The following is a 27019-nucleotide window of genomic DNA, read 5'->3' as shown; positions in this document are numbered from 1 at the left end:
CATCTAGAAGGAAATGTCATGGCCAATAATACAATATATTTTATGAGGTCATTGAATTTTTTACTGTAGTATTATTGTATGTTCAGGCGTAAGATTTAAACTACTGAAATAAATGAAGTTTAACAGATTCCTCCTTCAGCAAACCTCTGTCATCCACATCTGTTGCTCATGGGTTGTTTGGGTAATAGTGGCTTTTTAACAGTGTGGTGTGAATCCTTTCAGACTTTATGTATAAACAGAAATAACATTCATGTATCTTAAAAATGTCAGAATCCTATTGAATAACAAGTCACGGTAAGAATAATGAAAAGTCAGAATTGAATGTAATAACAAGTGAATAAGGTGATGATGGGATGTCAGGTAAATAATGAATGCACTTTGATTCCTTCTGACCAAGGGTGCTATAAATACAGACTGTCATTGTATACAAGTGTAACAGCTGCTAAAGTTGTGTAGCTGGTCTATCAGGTTACTCCTAACAAGTCATTTAAGGTTTTCCAAGCTGTGCCTTTTTTTTGTTTGTTTGTTTTTTAAACATAGTAGATATGGCTTACTGAACAGGATGAGTTATCTTTTCTTTGTTATTTTTCAGTAATTCTGTTCTAAATATGGGATTTGAGTGTTTTTCTGATAGGCATCAAAAAATGAGTTTTTTAGGTGTTTGGTAGCTATGTCATTTCTCTTTATGCTGGTACTGTATATGCTGCCTGGGTCCACATGGCTCAGGTTTTTGTAACAAGGATTCGTTTGCACTGACTCATTTCTGAACACCTGTGGTTCTCTTTTGGTCACTTATACACACTTTCCTGGCCATCGTAGAAATAATAGGTAAAAAGGTCATTTGTCTTTGTTCATCTCCAGATCCTGCCACATATAATAGCAGTAAGAATTCCTTGTAGAAAGACTAGAAAATATGGATAAAAAAGAAACAGATTGTCGGGAATGTAATCACCCGGGGTGTGTGTCCTCTAGTTAATTCTGAGAGATTTCTGTATTAATGAGAACACCAACTAGAAAAGCCCAGCTTTATAAATCCTGCTGCCATATAAGGCAAATACATTTGGTGATAGAAGCATGGAAAATGTGAGTGCTTGAATTTTCTCTGACCTGGATGCTTTGCCAGGTGACCGAGGCTGTGGTAGGGCCTCAGCTTAGCGTGTCAGGTGATTTGTGCATGAATGGCCAAGTGCGGAGTGGTTTAGCTGTTGGTGATGGGAGCCCCACGTGTGTCAGTAGGTGGGTTAGTATATCCACCTCTGTTGCTGTTCCTGGTTTAATAATTCAGAGCTTTTATTCTGATTGTGTATCATTGTATTTTTGTAATCATCTTTAAAATACTGGATCTTAAGTTTATTAGAAAGAAATATTTAGAAATGCCATAGCTCAAAAACAAACACAAAATGAGCCTTTCTTTGTTTGACAGTATTTTGAAGGATGCTGTGTTTTATCCCTGTGACCCCTGTGAGTCCTGGTACTCTTAGTCTCCTGTTTGCATTCTAGTCTCTTTTTAAAAATTAATCAGTTAATTAATTTATTTTTGGCTGCATTAGGTCTTTGTTGCTGCGCGCGGGCTTTTCTTTAGTTGCAGCGAGCGGGGGCTGCTCTTCGTTGCGGTGCGCGGGCTTCTCATTACGGTGGCTTCTCTGGCTGTGGCGCACGGGCTCTAGGTGTGCCGGCTTCAGTAGTTGCAGCACAGGGGCTCAGTAGTTGTGACTCGCAGGCTCAGTAGTCGTGGCTCACGGGCTTAGTTGCTCCGCGGCATGTGGCATCTTCCTGGACCAGGGCTCGAACCCGTGTCCCCTGCATTGGCAGGCGGATTCTTAACCACTGCGCCACCAGGGAAGCCCCCTGCATTGTAGTCTCTTGATGACTAGAGTGGATTTTTAAATTCATGGTCACCTTGATACTCAAATATAAGAGCAGATTTTGGAACACATGAAGGTAGTTACTACAGTTTTAGTTTTAAGAAAAAACCTGGCAGTGGTCTGTAGTGATTTAACATGTATTGTAAATACCATTGTGAAAGAATTACTTCAGATACTTCTAAACCATTTTAATGGTTTAATGGACTTGACTTTTTTTCCTGCAAATAGAGTGATTTTGAACCTTTATTCTTTTATGAACCAGAGAAATTAGAAATGGCAAAAGAAAGATTTAGGCTTTTCTGCAGTGATTTATATAAATATCTGTATTGTAACTGTTCCTGAAATTGGTGTGATTCTGATGGAAAGGGAGAGATTACCATGGTCTTAAACTAGTTGAGCCGCCTTATTGTTTATGGCAAAAAGCTTTTTGTAAGCTTTCTGTTTCTTGTTAAGGACTTGTTCAGTTGTCACTGTTGAATAATCCCTGGTTTTATTGTGCCTAGGTAGTACATCCTGTATGTACTTGGGGCCACACCTGCCTATGCACGTGCGCATGGGCATCCGCGGCGCGCGGCTCCAGGAGGCCCCGTTCACACAGACACAGTGTGAGTGCCGTTCCCTGCGCTGCCTCAGGAAGTCTCCTGTGTGCGACGGATGCGCCCTGGAACGGTGCAGTACGAGATGCTAATGTCTTGGTGCTTTAACATTTCCACACTTTTGTATAACTTTCCCTTCATTTAATCTTTACAACAGCCTTGTCAAAGAGTGTCTTGTCTGGTGAGTATCATTAGTCTCATTTTATAGATGCATGAACTGAGATTCAGAGTTAGTTCCTTTTCCTGAATCTGCTGAATCTGCTTTCTTTCCTGTGAAGTGATCTGCAGTCTTTAAGGACAGAGGGCTTGGTGCGAGAATAGACCTAGAACTCAGAGCCCGTTCTGCCTCCTAAGGAAGTTAGGTCATCCCTTTCCTTGGAAGTGAAACTATTACACGGAGTTTTGTAAGATTGAATGAATTAAAATGGCACCACTTTATATGCAGTAAATGCTCGACTAATGAAAGTTGCACTAATGATAAAGGTAGTAATGCTTTATGAGTCACACACTGCTTTTCAAATATGAGATCAGTCGTCACTCGGCAGAGCGAGGGACTCGCACAGCAGTAGTGGCCATTTAAACGAGAGTCTAGCCTTGGGAGCAGCCTCGCGTCAGTATTGTGTGGGGGGTCAGGAGTAGCCAGGGAGCCGGGGTGCGGTCGCTGGGGAGCCACCTTAGGCTCGCTTGTCTTCCGTTCGTTTTTAGTGATAACATGCAAAGCACCACCTGTAGGGCAGTCTGATTTTAAAAGGGGGCTCCCTCTTGAGGCCAACCTGGAATCATACTACATTAAAGTTTGAGCAATTTTGAATCTGCTGCAAAAATCCTGACAAGTACCAACAGCTGAGAAAAGGTGCCAGCTCTCACGTACAGGGTCTTAACTCAGGCTGAACTGGATTTTTGTCAGCCCTCAGAATGAATCTGTGCAGTGGCTTCCCACTGTCCTAAAAGTAAGGGCAGGAATCGAGCAGGGCTGAGCCCTAAGTGGTTTTGAGCTTAGGTACAGCTTCGCCCAGTGTGTAGCATATTAGGGATGCTCGAGTTTTTTTGTGATACTGCTCAAGGGTTATAGGACTGGGCATACGTTTTCATTTATAAGAAAAAATGATTACATGCCTTAAGAATAACCAAATCAAAAAATCGATGGTTTTATTTGTTGCAGTGTTTCCAGTTAGTGCTTCAAATTGAATTTCAGGGTCATCTTTAAAGTCCTTGTATAGTCGTCTGCAGTATAGTCATTGTTGTTTCAGGGGACTTCGGGTTGTCTTGGTGTGGCCGTGCCTTGTCTGTAAGAGAAAATGACTTCCGTGTTCCGTCAGGACCACGAGCTCTCTTGCCGCCGATTATCCTTGTGATCTCTTACTTTGTTTCCTGTGTCTTGGTGAGTAGAATGGATTCAGGCCCCAAGTGTACAGATTTAATTCCCTGTGGAGCAGCATTTGGTTGTAGACTTCGGGCAGTGTGATAGACAGATAATGCCCTCTTCCCCAGGGTGTTCATGCTTTAATTCCTGGACCCTGTCAGTGTGTTACCCTGTATGGCTCAGGGGAATTAAGGTTGCTAATTAGCTGACTTTGATAGGGAGAGTGTCCTGTATTACTGTGATGGGCCCAGTGTGATCACAGGGTTCCTTAGAATTGGAAGAAAGAGGCAGAGTGAGGACCCAGCCTGACGTGGCTAGCTTTGAAGATGGAGAAAAGGGTCATAAGCCAAAGAAAGCAGACGGACACTAGACTTTTGAAAATGCAAGAGGTAACCCCCCTTAGAGCCTCCAGAAAGGAATGCAGCCCTGCCTGCACCCTGATCTTAGCCCAGTGAGACCTGTGTTAGACTCTGACCTCCGGGACTGTAATATAAGGAACCTGTGTGGTTTTAGGCAGTTTCATTTGTGGTGATTTGTTAAGGCAGTGATAGAAAATGTATACAGGTAATAATAACACATTGTGATCCTCTGATTCCTTAGGGAAGTGATTGCTAAGCGGCCCCTTCCCCCAACAAAATATTTAGATGACATTACGAAGCTGATAAAAAACTAGTACTGCTGTGTTTATTTTTATTAAAAAAATTTTTTTAAAGGCTTGATTTAGAGCGTTTATATGTGTCATATTTATTTATTTATTTATTTTTGGCTTCGTTGCTGCGCTGGGGCTTTCTCCAGTTGCGGAGAGCGGGGGCTACTCTTTGTCGCGGTGCGTGGGCTCTAGGCGTGCGGGCTTCAGTAGTTGTGGCACGTGGGCTCAGTAGTTGTGGCTCGTGGGCTCTAGAGCGCAGGCTCAGTAGTTGTGACGCATGGGTTTATTTGCTCCATGGCATGTGGGACCTTCCCGGACCAGGGCTCGAACCCGTGTCCACTGCATTGGCAGGCGGATTCTTAGCCACTGTGCCACCAGGGAAGTCCTACTGCTGTTTTTAAATGGGGGTGGTCTTGAGCCCTGCCAGGTGGGATTTTCTCTCATTTTTGTAGCATCCTGGAGATACCTCTGAGTTTTTGGAGCTTCGTCCTTTTTTTAATGACAAAAGTGGTGTATTGGGTGAGTGAATCAAAATGGTGTACAGATGCTGTTGAAGTTGGGAGAACCACAAGTATGAAGACCGTCTTGGAGTTAGTTGTAGTAATCTAGCTAAAATTGACAAGGATGGTGATAGAATGGAATTTTCACTGAGAGCGGTGGGAGTAATTGAAGCGAGTAGCTGCCCTGCAGGGTGAGGGCTGTGTAGAAGGCTTTGGGTGTATTGTGTTTGAAGTGATGGTGGGGACCCCTGGCCCTGTGAAATTAATCTAGTAATTTATTAAATGCACTGGAAAATTTGTACTGAAGAGGAGGGTGACTTAGAATCAGCAGAGCAAGAGAAAGGAGAAATACATACATGCCCTCAAAATCCTGAGGCAGTATGTTGGAGGAAGCCATGGACAAAATTAACAGCTATTTAAGTTGCTTTTCTGGCAGATAGAAGCTGGGGTCCTTGTGAATTTGCTACATGGAATCCTTCCAGTTTGGGGGAAGGAGTCTTATATTTGAAGAAGTTGTATATACTCTTTGTTCTCAGTAGGAAAGAAAGACTATCCCTCTGCATTCACTGTAAATAGACATAAGTAAATTTCTACCCTAGGCTCCCCTGCTGTAAAAAATGGAAAAATGACAGTAAGGTAGTTGGATAAGGTAAATTATTAGAGATTATTATTTTTGAAATTTTTTTTTTTTTTTTTTGCAGTACGGGGGCCTCTCACTGCTGTGGCCTCTCCCGTTGCGGAGCACAGGCTCCGGACGCGCAGGCTCAGCGGCCATGGCTCACGGGCCCAGCCGCTCCGCGGCATGTGGGACCTTCCCGGACCGGGGCACGAACCCATGTCCGCTGCATCGGCAGGCGGACTCCCAACCACTGCGCCACCAGGGGAGCCCGAAAATATTTTTATTCTCCAGAACACATATACCTCCCCACACAACACACATGAAAATAAAACCAACTGCTCTGTAGAAGCATAAGGATGTCTCTCTGGCTAGTCCTGCTCTTCTCTGGTGTTCAGTGTATCATATTTTTAGGGTACAGCAGCAACGTTCATATGGCTTATTTACCATTTTTTACTGTTGCTTTCTTCCAAAATTATTTTCTGCAAAATGAGTAATACAACAAATCCATTGAATTCTTTAGGGCCTGTTTGTATATTTAGTTTTCCCTCTGTGTTCCTACAACTCTGGGACTGCATTTTCCAATAAATGTTTTTTGATGGTCTTCTTTCGATTTGAAATGCCACTGGCTAGAAAAAGTAACCTTTACTATTGCTTATCTCTGGCATTTGTTTCAAGAATTTGGCTTTGCTGTTTCCCTGTTCCTTCATTCCTTTGTGGGTCTCTATTTTTAGCCTGCCTACCATGTCTACATGAAATTTAATGAGTTTTTCATTGGTTTTATTTTGTCCTTTTCCAGGTGTGCTAATAATTATTGAAGTCTATACAGGGGAAACAAGGGAACCAGGAAGATGTTGTGTTTCAGTTAACAAGCTCATGTTTAAGCTGACTCCCAGTAGCTGAGGCTACCAGGCAACCTTCTGTCTAAGAGTGTGACCCAGTGATGGATCTCCTGAGAAGGAACTTTAATTAATTAATTAAGTTTTGGCTGTGTTGGGTCTTCATTGCTACGCCTGGGCTGTCTCTAGTTGCGGCGAGCGGGGGCTTCTCTTGTTGTGGAGCACGGGCTCTACGCGTGCGGGCTTCAGTAGTTGTGGCTCGCGGGCTCTAGAGCGCAGACCCGGTAGTTGTGGTGCATGGGCTTTGTTGCTCTGCGGCCTGTGGGATCTTCCTGGACCAGGGCTCGAACCCGTGTCCTCTGCATTGGCAGGCGGATTCTTAGCCATGGCTCCCCCAGGAAAGTCTCCCTGAGCAAGAGCTTTAAGACGGCAGAATTGGCGCCCGCTGCCCTCAGACTCCTAGTTGCTGTTGGCCGTCTAACTTCCCTTTGTGATCATGGTGGAAAGCTCTCATAGCACAGAAAAGCTGGTGACAAGTGTTTAACATTTTGCCAAGAAACTAAGATAAAACACAATCACATATTTAGAAGTTTTAAAAAAAGGGGTGGTCGTTGCAGGATATAGCAACTCACGTCAGATCCATGGGACTGTGGGTGTTTTGGCTGGCATAGTATCAGGGTCTCGTGTATCCTCAGTTCATTTTACTGCCTAACTGTCTTTCGTTCTCTGATGGACCTGAATGTAGTCTTTCTGGTTTTCAGGTTTGTATGAGTCTAGTTCGTACAGGAAAGGAAAACCACACGGTACTTTGAACAGGGAAAGTTTAATGTGAAGAGTTGTTAGCTGTAATGGGATTGGCTAGTAAGTAAAGAGAGCCCTAAAGAATATAGAAACGGTATGAGGAGCAGCCACTACTCCTGGGGCTGGGATTGAGCGCTCCAGGAAGAGGCCCGCCTGGCACTGAGATCCAGGCCTTGTTGGGAGGGTGTCTGGCTCATTGGATGGCAGAGAAGTTGCTCTGGTGCCTCCTTGATGGAATTTTCTAGAAATCTGCTCTCTGGGGTACGAGGCAAAAATGCTAGAGAGGTGTTTCACCAGAGGCTGCCTTCCGCAAAGTGGCTAGGGCAGCCGCTGAGTGAGCCAGGTGCCGGGAACCCTCTTGCTCTGTGGGAGCCCGCCGAGACGTGGCTGGGCTGTCCAAGGTCAGGAGCCCGCAGGAGGAGTCAGGTGGAAAGCCCGGGCGAGGGGCTGAGAGGGACAGGAGGAGGGGCAGAGTAAGGGGGTGAAGACTTGTTCGTGGGACCTGTTCAGTCTGGGAAGAAAGTGGTACTGGCGGATGTTAGCAAATTGTGGCCCATGGGTTAAACTGGGCCTGCTGTCTGTTTTTGTGTAGCCTGCAAACTAAGAAGGGTGTTTACATTTTCAGATGGTTGGAAAAATACTAAGAGTACTGTTTCATGATGTGAAAATTCTATGTAATTCAGGTTTCAGGGGTCCATAAATAAAATTTCTGGGACATAGCCACACTATTTGATTTATAAGTTGTTTGTAGCTGCCTTTGCTCTGGAAGCACACAGTTCAGAAGTTGTGATGGAAACTATGGCTTGCAAATCCTAAAATACTTGCTCTCTGACCTTTTATAGAAAAAGTTAGCTCAAGGACTGGGGACACTGAAGGTTAAGTGTAGTGGTAGAAGGATCAGCAAATTAGATGCAAGATGTGCCTGGAGAATGAAATAAGGATTCCCAGGGGCAGTGGGTGGGCAGGTCCTCAGACATGAGACAGTTGCTGTTGTTGGAGTTGTGGTGCTTGTTGAAGGTGCCCAGGATGATGGTGAGAGCTGGCAGCAGAGAACCTGCAGCTGAGGTGCCAGCGTCCCCACTGACACTGGGGGAGTGGACACCTCAGGGTCCTCAGTGTGTGGATGGGGAGATCAGTGTGCACAGATAGGAGAGTGGAGTGGGAGGTAGAAATGCACAACGTCTTCCGCACCTTTTCCAACAAGAGTGAAAAGCAGTCGCTGTCAATCTTCTAGGCCTTCTTAAACACGGAAGACTATGTATGTATATGTGTTTTCTCTAGCTTCTTATTTTTATATGTGTGTGTGTGTATATATACATGTATATGTGTACACACACACATATATATTTTATATGTATATATTTTAAACGCGTATCATGAGTTCACATTGATTCCTCCAGTTCCATCCAGCTCACGAGATATATCCTCGTGGTCTTGCCCCGATCTTTCCATGCTTTGGTTTCTCTCAGAAACACCATAGGGTTTTTGAGATCTCATTGACAATTGGCACCTAACATCCACAGTATTTTATGTGTCTTTATTATATTTTATTGCTAGATTTCTATACATATGATGAATGTTTCTTGAAATGGAAACATGTTCTTTTGTGAGAGGACTAAGTAGGTCTGTATTAAATCATAAAAACAGCTGTTGAGCACATGGTGTGTGTTATGGAATGTCACAGGCAGTTTACGTAGATTATCCCATATATTTCTCACTAATCCTGAGGTAGTTATTATTATTAATATTGGGTTTACCATGTAGTAGCTGAGGCCTAGAGAGATGGATTATGTGTCCTGAGGCCGCATAGCTGGGAAGCTGTACAATTAGGTTCTGACGCAGAACCCACACAGTATCCTGTGAGCCTTTATTTAAGTATAATTTTTATTTGAAAAGAGCACTTTCTGTTAGAATACGATTCATAATGAACATACAACTTGATGTGAAGGTATGATTTGATGTACTAGAACTCATTCTACAGGTGATCATTCTACAAATGACCCTTGTAAGGGTAGCAAAGAGTAAAGTGACATTAAGTTATGTTCCTGTTGGTGTGGCTCCTGGTGATTTCTGACCAGAACTTCACATTGCGGAGGTTGTGACCCAGCACCGTAACCCCTGTGCCTATCAGAGTTCCTGAGACTAGGTTATCAGTTTTTGTTTATTAAATGAGGAAATCATCAAGTAAAGTCTTTTTGTGCAAAACACTTAAAAATTAAAATATCCAAATGTAAGGTAATACTATTTACTTTGAGTAACTTTTTGTTGAGGGAACGTGTAGTGTTTTAAATACGCTGTTAATAAACATGATTTTACTCACCCATTTTGACTACTGTTTATAGTTTGAAGACCGGTCTAATTTCATGTTAAAATGAAACGGTTTCTTACATTACTAGAGATCTTTAGTTCTGTAAATTCATTTTAGCCAAGTTAAAAGTAAATTTTAAATTGACTTTTTCTGAAAATATGCTAACTATTTAAGAGACTGATTTCCTTGAGCAGAGACTGTCCGTGTGCACTGAAGCCATCCTTTGACATCCTTTCCTCAGTGTGCCTGTGTCGTGCTCATCTTGCCGGATTCGTGGTGAAGAAGTGTTCAGTGCAGGCTGGAGAGAGGTACTGAACTATAGTTGTAAAAGCTTTTGCAAGCATTTTGATTGCTTAGTTTGGACAGTTTTCTGAAAATGAGATTTATTAACTAAAGGAACCATGGATGACAAATGAATCATTTGAACTTAAAAGGTGAAGCTCTTAGCACTCACTTCAGAGCCCATGTAGCATTGTTATGACTGTCTTAGGACGACAGTTCATTTCTTAGAACTTCTTAAACTTTCTCTGCGTTGTGAGTAAAAGTAAGGATAGAAATATTTGTCCCCATAAATGAAATGAAGCTATAGTATCAATGTGGTGTGTGTGTGTGTTTGCATTTCTCAAGGGTCTCAGACCTGCATTTCTAGTCATTTTATTTCTGATAATGTGAATATTAGTAGTAGTGCATGACATAAGAGCTATGAATAAGGCTGAAATATCTCTGTATTTAGGAAATCTAGAACAATTTACTCTTTCTCAGTTGGTTTTCTTCATTCATATGGTACAGGTAATACCACCTGTTCTGAAATACCCTAAGGTAATTAGGATATTATGTGAGTTGGTACTGAAATATAACAAGGTGTTTTTGTTTTATGCAGCTTTTACTAGTGTCTGTCTATAGATAAAGTGGCCATCATGGACTTCAGAAAGATGCCATTTTATAGAACTACCATACGACCTAGCAATTCCACTACCGGGCATATACCCTGAGAAAACCATAATTCAAAGAGTCATGTACCACGATGTTCATTGCAGCTCTATTTACAATAGCCAGGACATGGAAGCAACCTAAGTGTCCATCGACAGATGAATGGATAAAGAAGATGTGGCACATATATACAATGGAATATTACTCAGCCATAAAAAGAAACGAAATTGAGTTATTTGTAGTGAGGTGGATGGACCTAGAGTCTGTCATACAGAGTGAAGTCAGTCAGAAATAGAAAAACAAATACTGTATGCTAACACATATATATGGAATCTAAGGAGGAAGAAGAAAAAAAAAAGGTCATGAAGAACCTAGGGGCAAGATGGGAATAAAGACACAGACCTACTAGAGAACGGACTTGAGGATATGGGGAGGGGGAAGGGTAAGCTGTGACAAAGTGAGAGAGTGCCATGGACATATATACACTACCAAACGTAAAATAGGTAGGGAAGCAGCCGCATAGCACAGGGAGATCAGCTCGGTGCTTGGTGACCACCTAGGGGTTGGGATAGGGAGGGTGGGAGGGAGATGCAAGAGGGAGTGGATATGGGGATATATGTATACGTATAGCTGATTCACTTTGTTATACAGCAGCAACTAACACACCATTGTAGAGCAATTATACTCCATTAAAGATGTTAAAAAAAAAAATGATGCCATTTTATAATACTGGAAAACGGTAGTTAACCTACTTACATTCTTTATCTTTGCTTAGTAAAGCGCTTACTTAGACTTTTTGAAAGTTTTTAAAGGTGCCATCAAAATAATTTGATGTAATGACTGTGTCCCAGTTGAAAAAACCAAAACCAGAAAAGCTAACCACTTGCCCAGAATCATACTGTGTGACAGGGCCAGTCTCTGCATTACACAGCACGTTAATACAGAGAAAGAACATCTTCGGCGTGAGCTCATCTTCGGGTTCATTTTATAACGACATGTTGGAACAAATTAGTGGAAGGGAACGGATACAAATCATCTGAACTGATGAGTAGTTTCCAAACCATGTTGTTTCGCTTCGGAGTATTCTTTTATTTTTATTTGAATATTGTCCTGTGTGAATTCATAATTTTTCAAATCAGCCCCACTTTGAAAGTGTGACCCAAGAGGAGCTGAAAATACGTTTGCTTTTCTCTCATGCTTCCCCATCGATCTCATTACGTCCTAAGAAAATTGTCACTTAACGGACTGAAAGCGGACAGCACAGCTGCCATTTCAGTATTCTGGTTCAGACTTTTCCCGAGTTAGAGGAGGCAGACAACTTGCAGGCTGTGGCTCCCATGAGGATTGTCTTTAAGTGTTAAGGATTGTAGTATAGCACTTCTTAATACTTGCTGAAAAATGGAAAGATGTCAAGTAAATATCCTCAAACCTGATGAGGTTATTCCCCGAGGATTGGTTTTGTTAGGTCACAGACACGTGTGTAGTGAGGGTGTTTGTGGTCTACGATTAGGGCTGTGCTCAGTGACCACGGGCTTGCGTGGCAGTGGTAGAGGTTTGACAAGGCCGTAGATTCAGATCTTTGAGTAAGAGGAGAGGAGAGACTTCTGGAGCTATATGAAGTTCTGTAATTTTCAAAATAGAAAAAAAATTCAGATTGAGTTGCTTCATATCTCTTCTTTTAAAAAAATGTGTATTTCTTTACCCCCTCATGTCCTGTACCTTGAACTCTTCAGCGAGCCACCACCTACTGCTTCTCTGTCCATCTGTGAGTTCATGCCGTTGTCCACCGTCCCAGGTGGGGAGGAGGGGAGACTTAGAAGAATGAGGGGCACTGTGGGGAAAGGCAGCAGGGGCAGCTCTGGAGTCGTGGGGCTGAGAAGGTAACTGAGAAGTCCGCACCTGTGAATATAGGCATCTTAGCACTTGCTGAATGTCAGAGTATCTAGTGTGGACGCTTGAACAGTGGCTTATCAGTTTGCCTTTCTTCCTGGCGCTCCAGCTTCAGGGTTCACACTCTCTCTCTAGAATCGTGTCTCACGGAGGCCACTCGCTAGGTGATAACTGTGCCAGATTCCAGAACTGGTGCTTCTTTGTGTTCCCTCTTTGGTCTTCTAGATTGAAAAATGAAAGTTTGGAATGTGCATTGTGTCATAGAAGTGAAAGAAAATGAAGTATTTACTGGATTTGTGTATTATTAGGAGCTTTATATGTAGCGTACTCTTTACTCTTCACAAATTGATGATGTGATTATTATTTTTCCCATTTTATAGATAGGGAAACTGAAGATCACAGGTTAAACAGTTTGCCCGAGGCTGTACAGTCATTAAATGACATCAGATGCTTAATTTCCCTCGAATCCAGGGGTCCCCAACCCCCGGGCTGCGGACCCGTTAGGAGGCGGGCCGCACAGCAGGAGGTGAGAGGCGGGTAACCGAGCCAGGCTTCGTCTGCCGCTGCCCACCGCTTGCGCCCCCGCCCCCGTCCGTGGAAAAATTGTCTTCCACGAAACTGGTCCCTGGTGCCCAAAAGGTTGGGGACCGCTGTTCTAATCCATTCTTTCTTTGGAACCAAGAGTACAAAAGGGAGGAAAAAAAGGAAATGAGAGGTTGAGGAGAGGGAAGGAGATCTGAACTGAACATCTTTTCAGCTAAGAGAATGAAAGGTTCTTCGGAGTGAGAGGTCAGGAGCCTCTGGGTCAGCTGTTGTGTTTCAGGAGGGTCCATGGCTTGACAGACCGGATTTGCGTTGTGGCTCACCCCTGCCAGCTGTGAGCTTGTCTCGTGGTCTTTGAACTTTGTTCTTGTCAGTAAGATGAGGTTAGTGCTTCTTTGTAGGGATGCTGAAGAAACAGACTCCAGTGCCTGGTAGGTAGAGGTACACAGGGAATTGCAAATGTGTGTTATTAGTGGTAAAACAAGGGCAAGCTTTGCATTATCCTTGGACGTGGAGTTAATTAGACGTTCTCAGCAGCTTTGGGCATGGAGTAGCGAACCTTGGCTCACCCTATTTTTTATTTTTCTTCCTTTCATAAGTCTCTATGTTTCCTCGTGTTTGTCTGTCATCATTGAGAAAGGTTCCCGTGCCGTTCTGTCTGTACTCAGAGCGGCCTTGGTCCATGACTCCCATGGCAAGATCCTTGAAGGCTTGAGGAAGAAAGAGCCTATGTTCGTGCCCTCCAGTAGTGTGTTCTCCTTTGTTTGGGTCACCAGTCTCCTTCCCCCAAAGCTGGGTGGGCTGCGTCCCCACCTGCGGGGACAGAAGCACAAGGAGTGACTGCTGGCCACCAGTGCCAGGAAGGCAGGGGAGGGGTCAGCCTTCCGCCTGTTCTCTTCCCGCCCCGTGGCGTCTGTCTGCCACCGGCTTGCTTCCTGCCTCCTTTGACTTGGCTTTAACCTTCCATAAAACATCCCTGAGCTGCCTGAAAGACACCATGATGTTGAATGGAGCTGCCAGTAGTTCTTTCCCACAGCCAGGTACATAAAGTCACAGACCTAATTTTGAAAGCATAGGGCAAGCAGCTTTTGGAGCACTTGGAAATCATGTCAGGTGAGCTTATGTGAATGTGCCCTTTGTTCCTCCACCCTCAGGAGTGAAAACTGTTCTTAGGAGTAAGTGCCACAGCTTCCTTCTGGGACATAACTGCTTAAGCTGTTCAGTCCTTTATTCTGACACTTTGTCCTATTCTACCTTTACCCTTTCTTCTTTTTCTCAGAATCCTTATTTTGCTTTTATTGTTTAATGCAGGACTTGAACACCCCTAAATTTTTTTTTTCTTCTATGTTACAGACAATGGCAGGAGTGGGGCAGAAAAAATTGTGATTGAAGTAACAGAAATGCTGAGGCACAGACGCTCATTTCTAGATAACTAAAACTCAGTTGTATTCAATGCAGGTTTAACTGATGCCAAAATAGCAGAGAAATCAGAGCCTTGGGGTACCTTAGGAATCAGAGAATTAGCCTCTTCACTTCACAGGTGAGGAAGTGATGTTCTGGAGGGTTGCCCAGAGCCATTCAGCAAAGTTATCAATGGGATCAAGGCTAGACCTTGGTCTCTTGACTTGTGTTTGGCACTTTTCCATGATAGAGATGGAATTATCTCAGAATTAACAACTGGCAAACACATTCCATGACCTAATGCTGTAATGGCTTTTTTAATACTGTTTGCTTTACTCATAAAAAATGAACTGTATTTCAAGTTAGGAGATTATTATTGTTTGCCTTACTCATAAAAAATGAACTGAATTTCAGGTTAGGAGATGATTGTTGAATTATCAAAATATTCACTACAGATTTAACTTGCGAACTCCTCATATGTACATTGGTTATAATCAGTTTAAAATCTCATGGTCCAGTAGTCAGGGGATTGGTTACTTGGTGCATCTGTCTGATGGAATATCACGCCCCTGGATTTTGGAAGAATTTTTGATGGCATGAATAAATGCTTAGGACATTAACTGAATGTCTGAAATAATATATACAGTTTAATACCAACATTGTGTTAAAAAAATAAGAATATTGATGCTTAGAAAGTAAATAATAACAGTGACTCTTCAAAGGTTAGGCTTATCAATAATTTTTATTTTACTTGGTTTTCAGGTTTTCTGCAAATGCATATACTACTTTTATAATCAAATCAATGAATATTATAAAATGTAACTTATAATTATACATACAATTTATATGTACTATGTGATTCATTTTTCACTCAGTTTTTCAGAACAATGTATATGATAAAATGACATCTTTGAAGCTCTGTAGTGCAAATTATATTATCTCTTTTTTGTTCCGTGGTTTTTCTGCTGTAGACTTATTTTATTTGTTAAATGTATTTTTATTCCTTAGGAAACTATTCTCCATGTGTCTTTATTGTACTTCTTCTGGTCTAAATAAATATATATAGCTGTCTTCATTTTTACCTTGTCAGTTTTGTTCAAATAATGCAGACACGCAGTTTAGAAAGTTAAGCGATACTACGAGCCTTGCAGACAAAGCATAGCAGTTCCTGGCTTCACCTGTCCCCCCCAGGAGGCTCACACTCCAGAGGGAACTTAAAAAGATAGCTTTTACGTCCTGCTACAGATGAAGGGTTAACTCCCATACCCCCTTTACCTCCCTCTCATCCTCTCATAGTGTGGTTAAATGACTATTCAAGTTAAATCAGCAATCATGTTTTCTGTTACGACTATGTAAATATTGCCTTCCACAGACCAAATAATGTATTCCAATTCTAACAGTCCCTTTCTTTTACGGTTTTGGTTTTCCCTCAACATCCTGTTTGAGTCATTCAGTGCGCTTCTCATTGTCTGAAATCCTTCCCTGGCTTGCCCCGTCTGCAGGAGGAGGTCTAGGCTCCATGTGCTGTGGCCTGCGAGTTTGCCAGGCCCCTTGGTCCTTCTGGCCTCAGGAGCACTGCTTTCTGTCCCCGGGCTCACCTCTGCGGTGCTGTTTGCAGTGTTTGAGCGGGTGTATTGCCCCTGTCCCTTCTACATCCCGAAATGCCTTTCCTGCTTTCTGCTGTCTCTGCTTCCCAGGCCTTCTTTAGGCAACTCGTGCGGTCCTTCCATCCCCTCCCCTCCCCCCACTGTGTCTGGGCTGGGTGCCCCCTAACACCTTGTGCAACTGCTGTGCCCTGTTCATCTGAGTTTGTAATCGTTTATGCCAGCTGCTTGCCACATGTGCTCTGGGGTCCTTGAGGTCTCCTAGGATCTTTTCAAGGGTCTGAGAGGTCAAGTACTGGGTTTTTCTACTATAACATCTGAAAACACCTAATGTTTTGCAAAACAGCAGGGCTTGTGGGAAAAATAGCGTTGGGGCATGCCACTCAAAGCCTGTGCAGCCAGCTTACCAGCAGAAACAATACCAATCCCAAGAAAATTTCTGGGACAGCTAAACCCCTAGTGGGGTTTGCAGCTGGCATCACAGCCAGTCAGTCCTTCACAGCCTTAAACCCTAGGGTTCATGGTCCTCCTTTGACATTCAGGCCCTGGAAGACCATTTGCTTGTGGGTTATCATTTCATTTGCATATAGATGTCATTTTTATTAAAATTAAAAAATCTGAACCTGGGTATAGCCTTCATTAGTCTGTTGTTTTAATTCAGGGAAAACGTCATACCAGTTTTACATCTGCATCCACAGTCCCCCAGATCACTTGAAGACACTGTACCATCATCTAATTGTCTTACACAGGAAGGTACTCTATTCTAAGCTTTTCGCTTGAAGTCTTTATGAGCTGCTACGGTATGCCTTTAGTGTGTGGAAGCTTGTGCCTTCCTGTCACTTCAGAACACGAACATGTATTGTAAACCACCACACCTTCATTATCTCCACGTCATTACCGTGTATGCTGAACGTGTGAGCTCATTTGTGTTGAAGAAACATGCTCTGCAGCAGGTTGTACCTCCTACTCCAGGAAGCCTTTCCTGACTTCCTCCCTCCTGCATAGCCTTTCAGCTTTCTGTTCAGATCTGTTTCTTTCCTACCAGACCAGAGAGAAAGGAGTCTGGGAAATCTGATTTTGCAGTTGGGCGCTACACCCTGTTGACAAAGGTGATGTTTTTTCCAGCCTTCTGAGTGCCTGGTCTGTTGCAGTAGATCTGAAACACAGATGTACTGCACTTTCTAAAATGGAAAAGTAATTTCCCTTGTTAATAACCTGACTGACTCTGCTGCCTATAGTAGATGTTCCTAAACTAGAGTGGACTCCTGGGTCTCTAGGAACTCAGGAGCCTTCTAAAATTGTATGCAACACTTCTAATTTGTTCATTTTTTAATAGAGGGGAGTTTGTGATCAGACTCTCAAAAGGGTCCCCCTCCAAAGAAATCACTGGCCTACAGGCTGAAGTCTACCCAGCTCCGTGTAATTTCTCTGCTCTCTTGACTTAGGCTGAGCTGTTTCCTCAGCCTGTAATTCCCTGACTCCCATTACTGTGTTGCACAGTCCATGCCCTTAGGAAAGCTTCCTTGATCCCGGGAGCCAGTTCCTTGTGGGCTCCGTGGGCTCCTTCAGCAGCGTCTGTCACGTGAGCTGTAGCTCCCCATCCTTTACGGATGGTTTCTCACTTGACAGTGGGCGTGCCAGGGCCTTCTTCCCAGGCTTACGGTGGCGTTGGTGAGGCAGTACACAGATGGCGGCAAATGGCTGCAGTCCCTGCTCGCTTGGGTCTTCCCCTTGCCTTTCTCACTGAGAGTGTGAGCTCCCGTGTGGTGCGGTCCACGCGTGCGTTTTGCTATGATGACTTTGGGTTAGAGTTCAGAAGGACACGAGAAGGGTCAGGTCACTCTTCAGCCATAAAACAGAGCAGAAGGGAAATAATTTTTCAAGCTAGTAGATTACGGCGTTTCGGAAGAGCCGTGTGTAAAATGTGTCTGTGTAAAACGTAGTCAGAGCCGCTCTCGTCAGATCCTCAGCAAGTGCTGCCCGTGGGGGCGCTGACGGCAGCCGCCGCAGCCCAGCGTCGCCAGCTTTTCTGTCGTCTCGGGAAGACTTTGAGGACCCGGTGAGAAAGCTATAACCTGTGCTTAGAGGCCATGCTGTCAAAAACACCTCTAAATGGGGAATTCCCTGGCGGGCCAGCGGTAGGCCTCGAAGATCCCGCAAGCCTCACGGCGCGACCCCAAATCCCACCACCTTTAAGTGCTGGAATTGCACTCCGCGCGGCGCGCGGTGCTTGAGCTGGAAGGGGTCTGTCCCCGTCCGCCTTCGTTGCGTGGCGGCTGCAGGGCGCTCAGCTCGCGGGGAGGATGGCGCCGCGGGCCCTGGCCCTTTCCAAGGAGAGCGGGTGGTGACGTTGGAGCCAGCCGTTTGTGTGCGTGAGCTTGAGCGCGCTAGATAGCGCGGCGCGAGTCTGCAGTGTTTCCCCTGCTTGGAGAGGAGGAGAGACAAGAGGGGCCCCGGCAGTGGGGCAGGCCCTGGGGGCGCGGCCACTCTGTCCGGCTGCGGTCCGGCTGCTCGCCTTCTCGCCAGTCAGGAGCGGACCGAGTGGGCTGTCAGAACTCTGGTTTTTGGCCATATGGGTGTTTTCGTTTCTCGCTTTCCCTCTCGCCTGATTTATCAATTCAGAAATTGATACATGAATTTGCTTATTAGCGCATTGAATAAAGCTTAAATTGTGTATTGAATAGTACTATTGAAATTCTTATTTTATCAAGTTGCACTTATGTTTCCGTTCAAAGATGCTGAGTTTGACTTGTTAGAAGTTCATTGTACCTACGTGTGTATAACGTATGTTCTAAGGCTTAAACTATTAAAGTTGTTAACAAAATTTGTGGTCTCATTTATCATGACAGGGTTTACCAAACACAACAATCTTAATATGTATATTTACATATATGTATATATATTTATTTCTATACACACATTTTAAACATGTTCCATTTTGTATTCTGTGTTTAGGTAATCTATTCTTTATGTTAACCTTTTGAATTTATGTGGTGCATTTAGGAATTGATAGTGGATGTTTAAGTTTAGGAACTTTAAATCCAGTAACTCGTGTTTATTTACCTAGGCTTTCCACACCCTGAAGAAGGCCACGTGGCTCAGTGATGGAGGGGCGTGGTCTCTGGAGTCGGGAAGGCCGGGGGCCACGCCCCAGCCGCACCCCCTTCCAGAGCAGCCTGTCCACCATGGCAGCCACTGGCCACGTGGGGCTCTTCAGCACTTGGAGTGTGGCCAGTGTGACTGAATTTTTAATTGTATTTAATTTTAATTAATTTAGGTCTGGGTAGCCATGTGTGACTGTGGCTGCCATACTGGGCCTCACAGTATGAGGTGATTTAACTTAGTTCTGTGTCCCAGGTTTCCTGTCTGTACAGAGGAGATCAAACTTAAGCTGCCTTTTGTGGTGGTTATAAGAATAAATAAAACAATATATTTAAAGAGCTTAACTCTGTGCCTGGAACAGAATATGTCCTTGAGAAATGGTAGTTAGTTATAATGACTATTATATATTTAATAAGCTGGAATTACTTTCCTTTTGAGCATTCATTTAAACCTGTTTATTTTTATTCTTCCCTTTCAGGATTAATTTATTTTTGGAAATCAAGTGCAATATTAAAGGAAAACAAACCACACTACATTATTGGAAGCCATTTCTGCTAATTTTATTACATTTTACAGTTTATGGTTTGATTTGAATTCTATCATGGGAGGCGCTGTGAGTGCTGGGGAAGATAATGATGACTTAATTGATAACTTAAAAGAAGCTCAGTATATCCGCACTGAAAGAGTGGAGCAAGCCTTCAGAGCGATTGATCGCGGAGATTACTATTTGGAAGGCTACCGAGACAATGCTTACAAAGACTTAGCCTGGAAGCATGGCAACATACACTTGTCAGCACCTTGCATTTATTCAGAAGTTATGGAAGCGTTGAAACTTCAACCAGGATTGTCTTTTCTTAACCTGGGAAGTGGAACCGGATATTTAAGTACAATGGTGGGCTTAATTTTAGGTAATTTAATTTTTGTAAAATTCTATTTTAAAAAGTAAGCTGAGTTTGTATTACTGTTTATGATTTATAGGGTTTGTAACTTTGTGTACAATGTATGTTTGAATGTATATTCTAAAAGTAGTTACCTTCCTTAAGTGTGGAAACACAAGGTCATAGCAGTAATCTTGCCTTATTTTCAGCCCTGACCCTGATAGTTAGCTTTGCGTTCAGTCCTAGACTTAAAAAGTTCTTGGAACTGTTTTTGAACCCCCAGCCATTGTCTGTACTTAGAATTGAACAGTTGGAAGGTGGGAAACTGAGGAGTATCATGTAATCTACTTCAGGTAAAGTGTCCTGACAGCTGGCATCCTGACAGCTGGCGTAGAGAGTTTGATGGCTATCAGTCAGTGCCCCATGGTGAAGGGGATGGTGCTGTGCTCTTGTTAGGGTGCAGGAGTCTGTGGGGTATGGAGGGTGTGGCACTGTGGGGCAAAGCACAGGACCGGGGAGAGAAGTGTGTATGTCATTAAGTTTCAGCCGTCTCGTTGAATGTCTCTCTGCTAGGCCTTATTTTTGGAGCGAGTATACAGCAGTGATCAAAAGGGACAAATGTCTCTGCCTTCAAGAAGCTTACAGGGTGCTTACTACGAGGGCTAGGCATTGCTGAAAGCACTTGACATACAGTAACTCATTTAATGCTCCCAGTAACCCTGTGAAGTATGTATTGTCATGATTCCTGCGTATGTCGGTGAGTGAACCGAGGCACAGAGGTTCAGTAACTCGCCTAGAGTCACGTAGCTAGGAAATGACAGCTGGGGGATTGAGAAGGCGGGTGGACAAAGCATGCACGCAGGAGCGTCTGCTCTGAGACATTGTGATGCTGGATGGAGGATGAACAATCACGAGTGTCACTGAGCCGCTTAGTATTTACCGAGAACTGCTGTGTGACAAGCATTAAGGTAGAGCATCAGGCCCAAAACATGGACTCTTGCCCTTGAGTTTGCAGACTGGCAGGAGTGGAGAGACAGGAAGGTGCTGTGTGCCGTGGTTGGGTGTGTGCCCACGTTACAGGGATGAGACTGGTTTACAGACTACTCTACAGTGATGGGGATCATGGAAGGATTTTAAATAGAGAAATGGCTGTACTCTAGGAGGTCCTGGTGCGCTGAGGCAGTCCTGGTTTTTCCTGGTTATCCTAGCATCAATATTAATGATGTCCTTTTCTTTCCCAAAGTGTCCCAGTCTGCACGGTAAATTATGTGTTCACATCGTACGACTTTAGGCATTTTCAGGCCCGAAGTTCCCGCTTCCTAAACACTGACTAGCTCCGTACTTGCTCTCCTAGTCGTGGAACCTGCAGTCATTTCACTTTAAAAAAAAAAAAAAAAAAAAAGCCCTTTCATCCCACAGCTGAGTCAGCTCCCGATACATAATAACTGGTCAAAAACGGTAACATTGATTTCTGCCAAGAAAGAAATTTAGCAGCTTACATTTAAATTTGGTGCTCTGCTGATCCTGAGATAGCAATTTTTCATCAGGTTGGGAACCCCAGAAACCTAGCACTTGTGTCATTAGAGCCTCTTTGAAAAAGGAATCTCTAGGGTTTGAGACGGTCTCCAAATCAAAGGAACTTAGCGGAGGGGGAGTAGGGAGAGCTGCTTTTCCAAAGTGGGAGCTGCCTTCCTTGAGCCAGTGCATTTCTTGACTAGCTGTGGCTGCTTGAGACTCAAGTCCAGGCCTCACTCCACGTCCAAGCACCTGTTGTTCTGCCTTTAGCCGGTCAGCTGGCTCCTGCTGAGGGAGGGCAGTTTAGCCAAAGGCCTGGTGGGGGGAGAGCACGGGTCCTACCTAGCTGCCTTACCAGCAGTGAGGTCACCCTCCTAAACTCCATTCCTTAGTACTTGTCTCCAAGAAATTAGATGACTGGGGCCAGATGCATTTGTAGGCCGACTGCAAACGTCATCATATCTTGAATGCTTTCTCCTCTATACCCGCGGGCATTGTGGGGAAACAGACCCTGGTTTGAGTGACCCACAGTGATGCCGCTTCCTCCTGTTAGCAGGCTCCAGGAGGTCGCGAGTCTTCAGTCACATGTGTGACCGCGCTGACTGGACAGTATTCCAGCGTTTGTCTGTGTGTGGTCCTGCAGTCAAGACCAAGATAGAATACCTCTCCTTTTGCTGGTAAATGATTCATTTGATGAGAAAGATAAAGACATTTTAAAAAAGGAAAGGCAGAGAGCGGAGTCTGTAAGACTGTGATTACAGTTAATAAACCTTGGATCTCTCCAGCTTCTGAGGAAGCTCATCATTTTTCCTCCTGCTCCCCCTTTTTGGTTTGTGTTTCTCGAGCATTTAATTAAAGTCAAGGAGGGGGATACATCCGTAAAATTCACTTGGAACCAGCTCCACAGGGGGCTGCTTCCGTGTTGCCTGTAACGATCTGAGAGTCGTGCGTCGGGCTTGGCCCAGTGCTTCGCAGAGGCCGTGGCAGCAGAAGCTGCCTCCTTGCTGCACTACTCTAGCACCCTGGCCCTCAGCCCTGCCCTCCAGTCCCGGGACGGGCAGCGCGTGCTCCTGTGGGCAGCACTCCTCGCCCGAGGACACGCTCCGTGTGATCCGGAGGCTCTGGGCCGCACCGGGAGGGCAGCGCCCCTTGAGGGATCTCCCCTGGAGAGGGTGGGCTGCAGTCCTGAGAGCTCTCGTTCACTGAGAGGTTAGGGTGATCCTGGCCGCAGGAAGTGTCTTGTGATTCCACCACATTTGGAGCAGTTACTCATAAATGGAATTTAGTTTTGCCGCGCACTGAGAAAATGGACTGCTCCAGGTTCTAAATCATGCCTCCTTCTGGACAACTTGTTTCGTTCCCAGTTGAAGATAAATTCTTGTTCCGCTCTCTTCTCCTTAGGAGTCTTCCTGGAGCAAAGGGTTTCCACACAGAATCTAGTCCTTAATTGACCCTCCTTGCAGTGCTGTCTTCTCCAGGGAAGCGCATTGAATAGGGTGCGGGAAAGAGGTCTCTCTTGTCCTCATTAAATATCAGAACCACGCAGGCACGTTACTCTGATCATCTTTCTGGTTCAGGTGGGGACGCTTCGTCTCCATTCTGGTCCTTTGTGCTGAGGGTTCCACCCCTTATGTAACCCATAATATAAAACTTAGGTGTTGCTTATAAAACCTGTAACCTCGGGCTGAATGACTTTCTCAGTCTCTTGCCTAGGTCCTGAGTTAGCAGACGTGACTGTGGAGAGACTGCCAGAATCACCCAGCACTGCGTACGCCGCTGCCTCAACTCTGCAGCGTTAGTTCCTACAGGTCACGCGGTGGGCAGGCTTGTGTGTCTGATGGGAAGAGCACTGCCAGTGTACCTAAATGCCCTCACTTCCCAGGGGGCTGGTCAAGCTGCGCGTGGCCGTCATGTTTGGTCTCTGTGCTCTTTCTCTTTACCACAGGACGTTACGTGGTACTTACTTATTCAGCTACACTGACATTGCCTTTGACTTCAGACATTCATGTTTTCTCTCTCACTTTAGCCCTCTTCCTCACTTGGATGAAGTTCTAATTTACATGCCATAAAGTTCACCCATTTTAACTGTACAAGTCAGGGAGTTTAAGTCTGTTAGCAGAGTTGTACAAACATGACCATAATCCAATCTGAGAGCACTTCCATCACCCGTAAAGACCCCTGCCCCAGCCCCTGGCCGCCACTTAGCTACTTTCTGTCTCTGTAGATTTGCCTTTTCTGTACCTTTCATGTCAGTGGAGTCATGCAGTCTGTGATCTTTTTTGTATGGTTTCTGTCCTTTAGGGTTACATTTTCAGGGTTCATCTGTGCTGTAGCGTGTATCAGTGGTCCATTCCTTCTGGTGGCTGAGTAATCCTCCGTTGTGTGGGTGTACCACATTTTGTTTGTCCTTTCACCAGTTAATGCTGATTTTGAATGATGCTGATGTGAACATTCATGTACAAATCTTGGTGGAGACATCGAGTTTCATTTCTCTTGGGTGGATTCCTAGGAGTGAAATTGCTGGGCTGTATGGTGAGTTTATGTTTAACTTTTTAAGAACTTGCTGAACTGTTTTCTGGAGTGGCTTGCACCATTTTATATTCCCACCAACAATACACGAGGTTCTAGTTTCTCCATAGCCGCACTAATGGTTTTTTTTTTTCTTTAATAGCCATCTTAGTGGGTATAAAGTGGTATCTTGTGGTTTTAGCTTGCACTTCCCTGATGCCTAATGATGTGGAGTATCTGTTCCTGTGCTTTTTGGTTATTCCTCTATTTTCTTTGGTGAAATGTCTATTCAGATCTTTTCTCCATTTTTAAATTAAGTTGTTGGTGTACTTATTATTGAGTTGTAAGTGTTCTTTATATATTTTAGGTACAAGCCCTTTATCAGAAATATGATTTTCAAATAATCGTTTCACATCTTTTTAAGCACCCCTTTTAGAAAACCCCCATGGCTCACTTCAGGCCTGAGAATGAGGGAGATCCAGAGTGGTCTTCTGCCTCATCTCCCCCATCTTTTTTGGTGAGACAAAACCCATTTTGTAGGTTTCCAGGGTTCTCTCTAAGGTAGATTCTCTTCTCTTCTTCTCTGCATTAAGCCAAACCTCAGTTTTCCCTCTATATTTCTACCCTACTTCTTCTTTTTAAGGAGATGATTATTATTTTTTTTCTTTTTAAGAATTACAAAGACTGTTCTTGGTATGGGCTTTATTTTGGGCTCTGAGCAAATCTGTTTTGAAAAGAACCCTTGCGTTTAGGCCACTACCATTTTCTGAGACCAGTTAAGCTCCTTTACACCGTTACTTCTTAGCCCTGGTTGGGCTCCCGTGCATCTTTTTTCTGCCCGTATGCCCTGCATTGAGTTGCTACCATTATTGTGTTTCTTGGGGTTTTCCCCTCACTTCTGGTTGTGGAGCGGAAGTCATTACTGACAGCCGTCTCCTTCATTGCTGCTCCTGTGGAAGTCCCCAGATGATTGTGTTTATGGGTGTTACTGCTGATTATTACAGGGCAGCTAATAGTAATAAAAATACAGTTTTAGGGAACAGTGCAAGCTGCAGGAGTTTTACCAAGTTTTCATAGTAATTTCTTCTGGTTATATTTCTTCAAGCTCTTCTTCGAGGTTGAAAGGCACTTCCCTCGGTGCTGTGAAAAGTCTCAGGTGGGTCACTTTGCATCCTGAGTTTTTACCTTCAGGCTTAACGCTCCCCAGCCTGGATCGTCCGTGCACCAAAACCAGTTGAACCGTATTTGCGAATTTGCCGACTTGCTGAAATGCGTCTGTAACCCTGATGTCAGTGTCTGTCATTGGCGCACGTGTGCGGGTGCCGGCGGGGGCGGGGTGGTGGTGGTGGGAGCCGCTCTGTGGGCGTGGCCCCAGCTGGCCTGGGTCGAGGGACGGTTCTGCTCCTGGTTTCAGCGTCTCAGAGCAGCGGCCAGAGGATCGAGTCACAGTGCGGTGCGAGCAGCTTGGGTGCTGGGCCCCTTTCTCCTGAAGCTCGCTTCTTGTGCAAAATAGAGAAAGTAGACTCCACCAGGGTGAGTTTTTAGGACCGAACGTTATTATCTCTGTGAGGTACGTATGTATGTGTATGTGTGCGTATTTCCCTAGTAGCCGTGGTGTAGCATTTGCTTCGTAAGTATTTTCTGGACTTTACAGAACATAAACGACCACAGACACCACGTACTGACTGTGTACTCCAGAACACTCCTCACCCTCTCTGAATTTGTGTCTCTGTGTGAAATGACTTGTGAATCTCCGTCTCCCGGCGACTCCCTCCGGAGCTGGCGCCCACGCCGTGTCTCTCCCTGGCAGTCTCCTCTAGGCTGAGCTGGGTGCCGGACTGAGCACCCGCGTCAGAGGCTCACCTGTGTCGCAGGGCTGCTCCTGGAAGCTGCCTTCACGTCGTCTGTGCGGGAGCTCCTGCAGCCTCAGCCCGTCCAGCCTCCCTCACCTTTGGTGGAAAGAACCTTCCCCTGGATTCTGCTGCTCTTTGCGTTGCCTTTACATACACTTCCTCTGTCCTTTTGTGGAAGCTTCTTTGGCTTCAGCCTATGGTGAAGGGTGGCTCTTCCTTCTGTCTTCAGGTCACCTCCACAGGCAGAGGATTCCCAGGTTTCCAGCACCAGGTCTGTCTGCTGAGCTCTGGACACTCCGCATCCTCCAAGCTGGCCAACAAGCTGGATACTTGATTATGCAGTGCTTACTGCACGCCTCTTCTTCAGTGTGCACGAGATTCCCAAGTTCATCCTGTCTCCAGCTCAAGTTGCCCTTCCTTACCCTCGCCCACACAAGACAGAGCAGCTCAAGTGGCTTATACCTCCTGTGTTTGCATTTTGGTGAAAGGTACTTTTTCCTACAAAAATTACTCAAGGCAGGGCCTGAACAGCAGTCTCTCTTCTCTGTCCTTAACTTTATCTTGAGGGATAGGCATGTTCACAGGGTTAGAAACCTGAAAGAACCACCAGGCCCCTCACCTGTCTCCTCGCTTTGTCTCATCTTCCCACCTGAAGAGCAGTCAGCGCGTGGAGCCCTGGGGACACCTCCGCTTCGGCACAGACTGGCAGGATGCTTAGAGGGTGGCAGTTGACTTGAAAGCAGAAGACCTTTCCTAGGTACAGAAAGGAAAGCCTGTATTGCATTTTAGAAGATTTCTAGCAAACAGCTAAAATTAGTGAGAAATTTATTTTCAATGACATATACTTTTCTGTAAGATTTACTTCTGTACAATGCCTCATTCTGTGATAAAATAGATTTGACACATGAAGACGTGACAAATACACATTTTTATGCTTTGTCTATATATCACTTGCCTCAGTCTTCCTTGTGAACCTTTTAAATTTGGGATGGTAGCTAAGTTTATGTACTTCATCATTCTCCCAAAGAGTATTTATCATACGTGCCATTGAGCCCGCTGCTGAGGGTACAGCAGTGCAGAAGACACATCCCACACCCTCGAAATGGTGCACGTCGCTTCTGAACTAGCAATAGAAGCGTTGGGTCAGATTTATTGGCTGTTCTTCATTTAGTTCAGGAATTTTTATTGAGTACTGATGTGACTTGGTCACTGCACTGGCCCTGGAGTGTCTTCACAGGTGAATATGCAGTACAACAGA

The 27019-nt window shown here is 44.6% G+C and overlaps 1 protein-coding gene across 2 annotated transcripts in view; it reads left to right on the top strand.

Annotated features, from left to right (window-relative positions):
- The first annotated feature begins 19608 nt into the window (after positions 1-19608).
- Positions 19609-27019, top strand: part of PCMTD1 (protein-L-isoaspartate (D-aspartate) O-methyltransferase domain containing 1) — a 31893-nt gene continuing 24482 nt past the window's right edge. For both annotated transcript variants that reach the window (XM_065895419.1, XM_065895418.1), the window contains exon 1: positions 19609-19915. In XM_065895419.1, coding sequence (XP_065751491.1) covers positions 19609-19915 — 307 coding nt within the window. The remainder of the gene's footprint in view (positions 19916-27019) is intronic.

This window comes from Phocoena phocoena, chromosome 17 (assembly GCF_963924675.1).
Source record: "Phocoena phocoena chromosome 17, mPhoPho1.1, whole genome shotgun sequence".
NCBI classification, from domain to species: Eukaryota; Metazoa; Chordata; class Mammalia; order Artiodactyla; family Phocoenidae; genus Phocoena; species Phocoena phocoena.
This window is presented reverse-complemented; position numbering and strand designations above follow the sequence as displayed.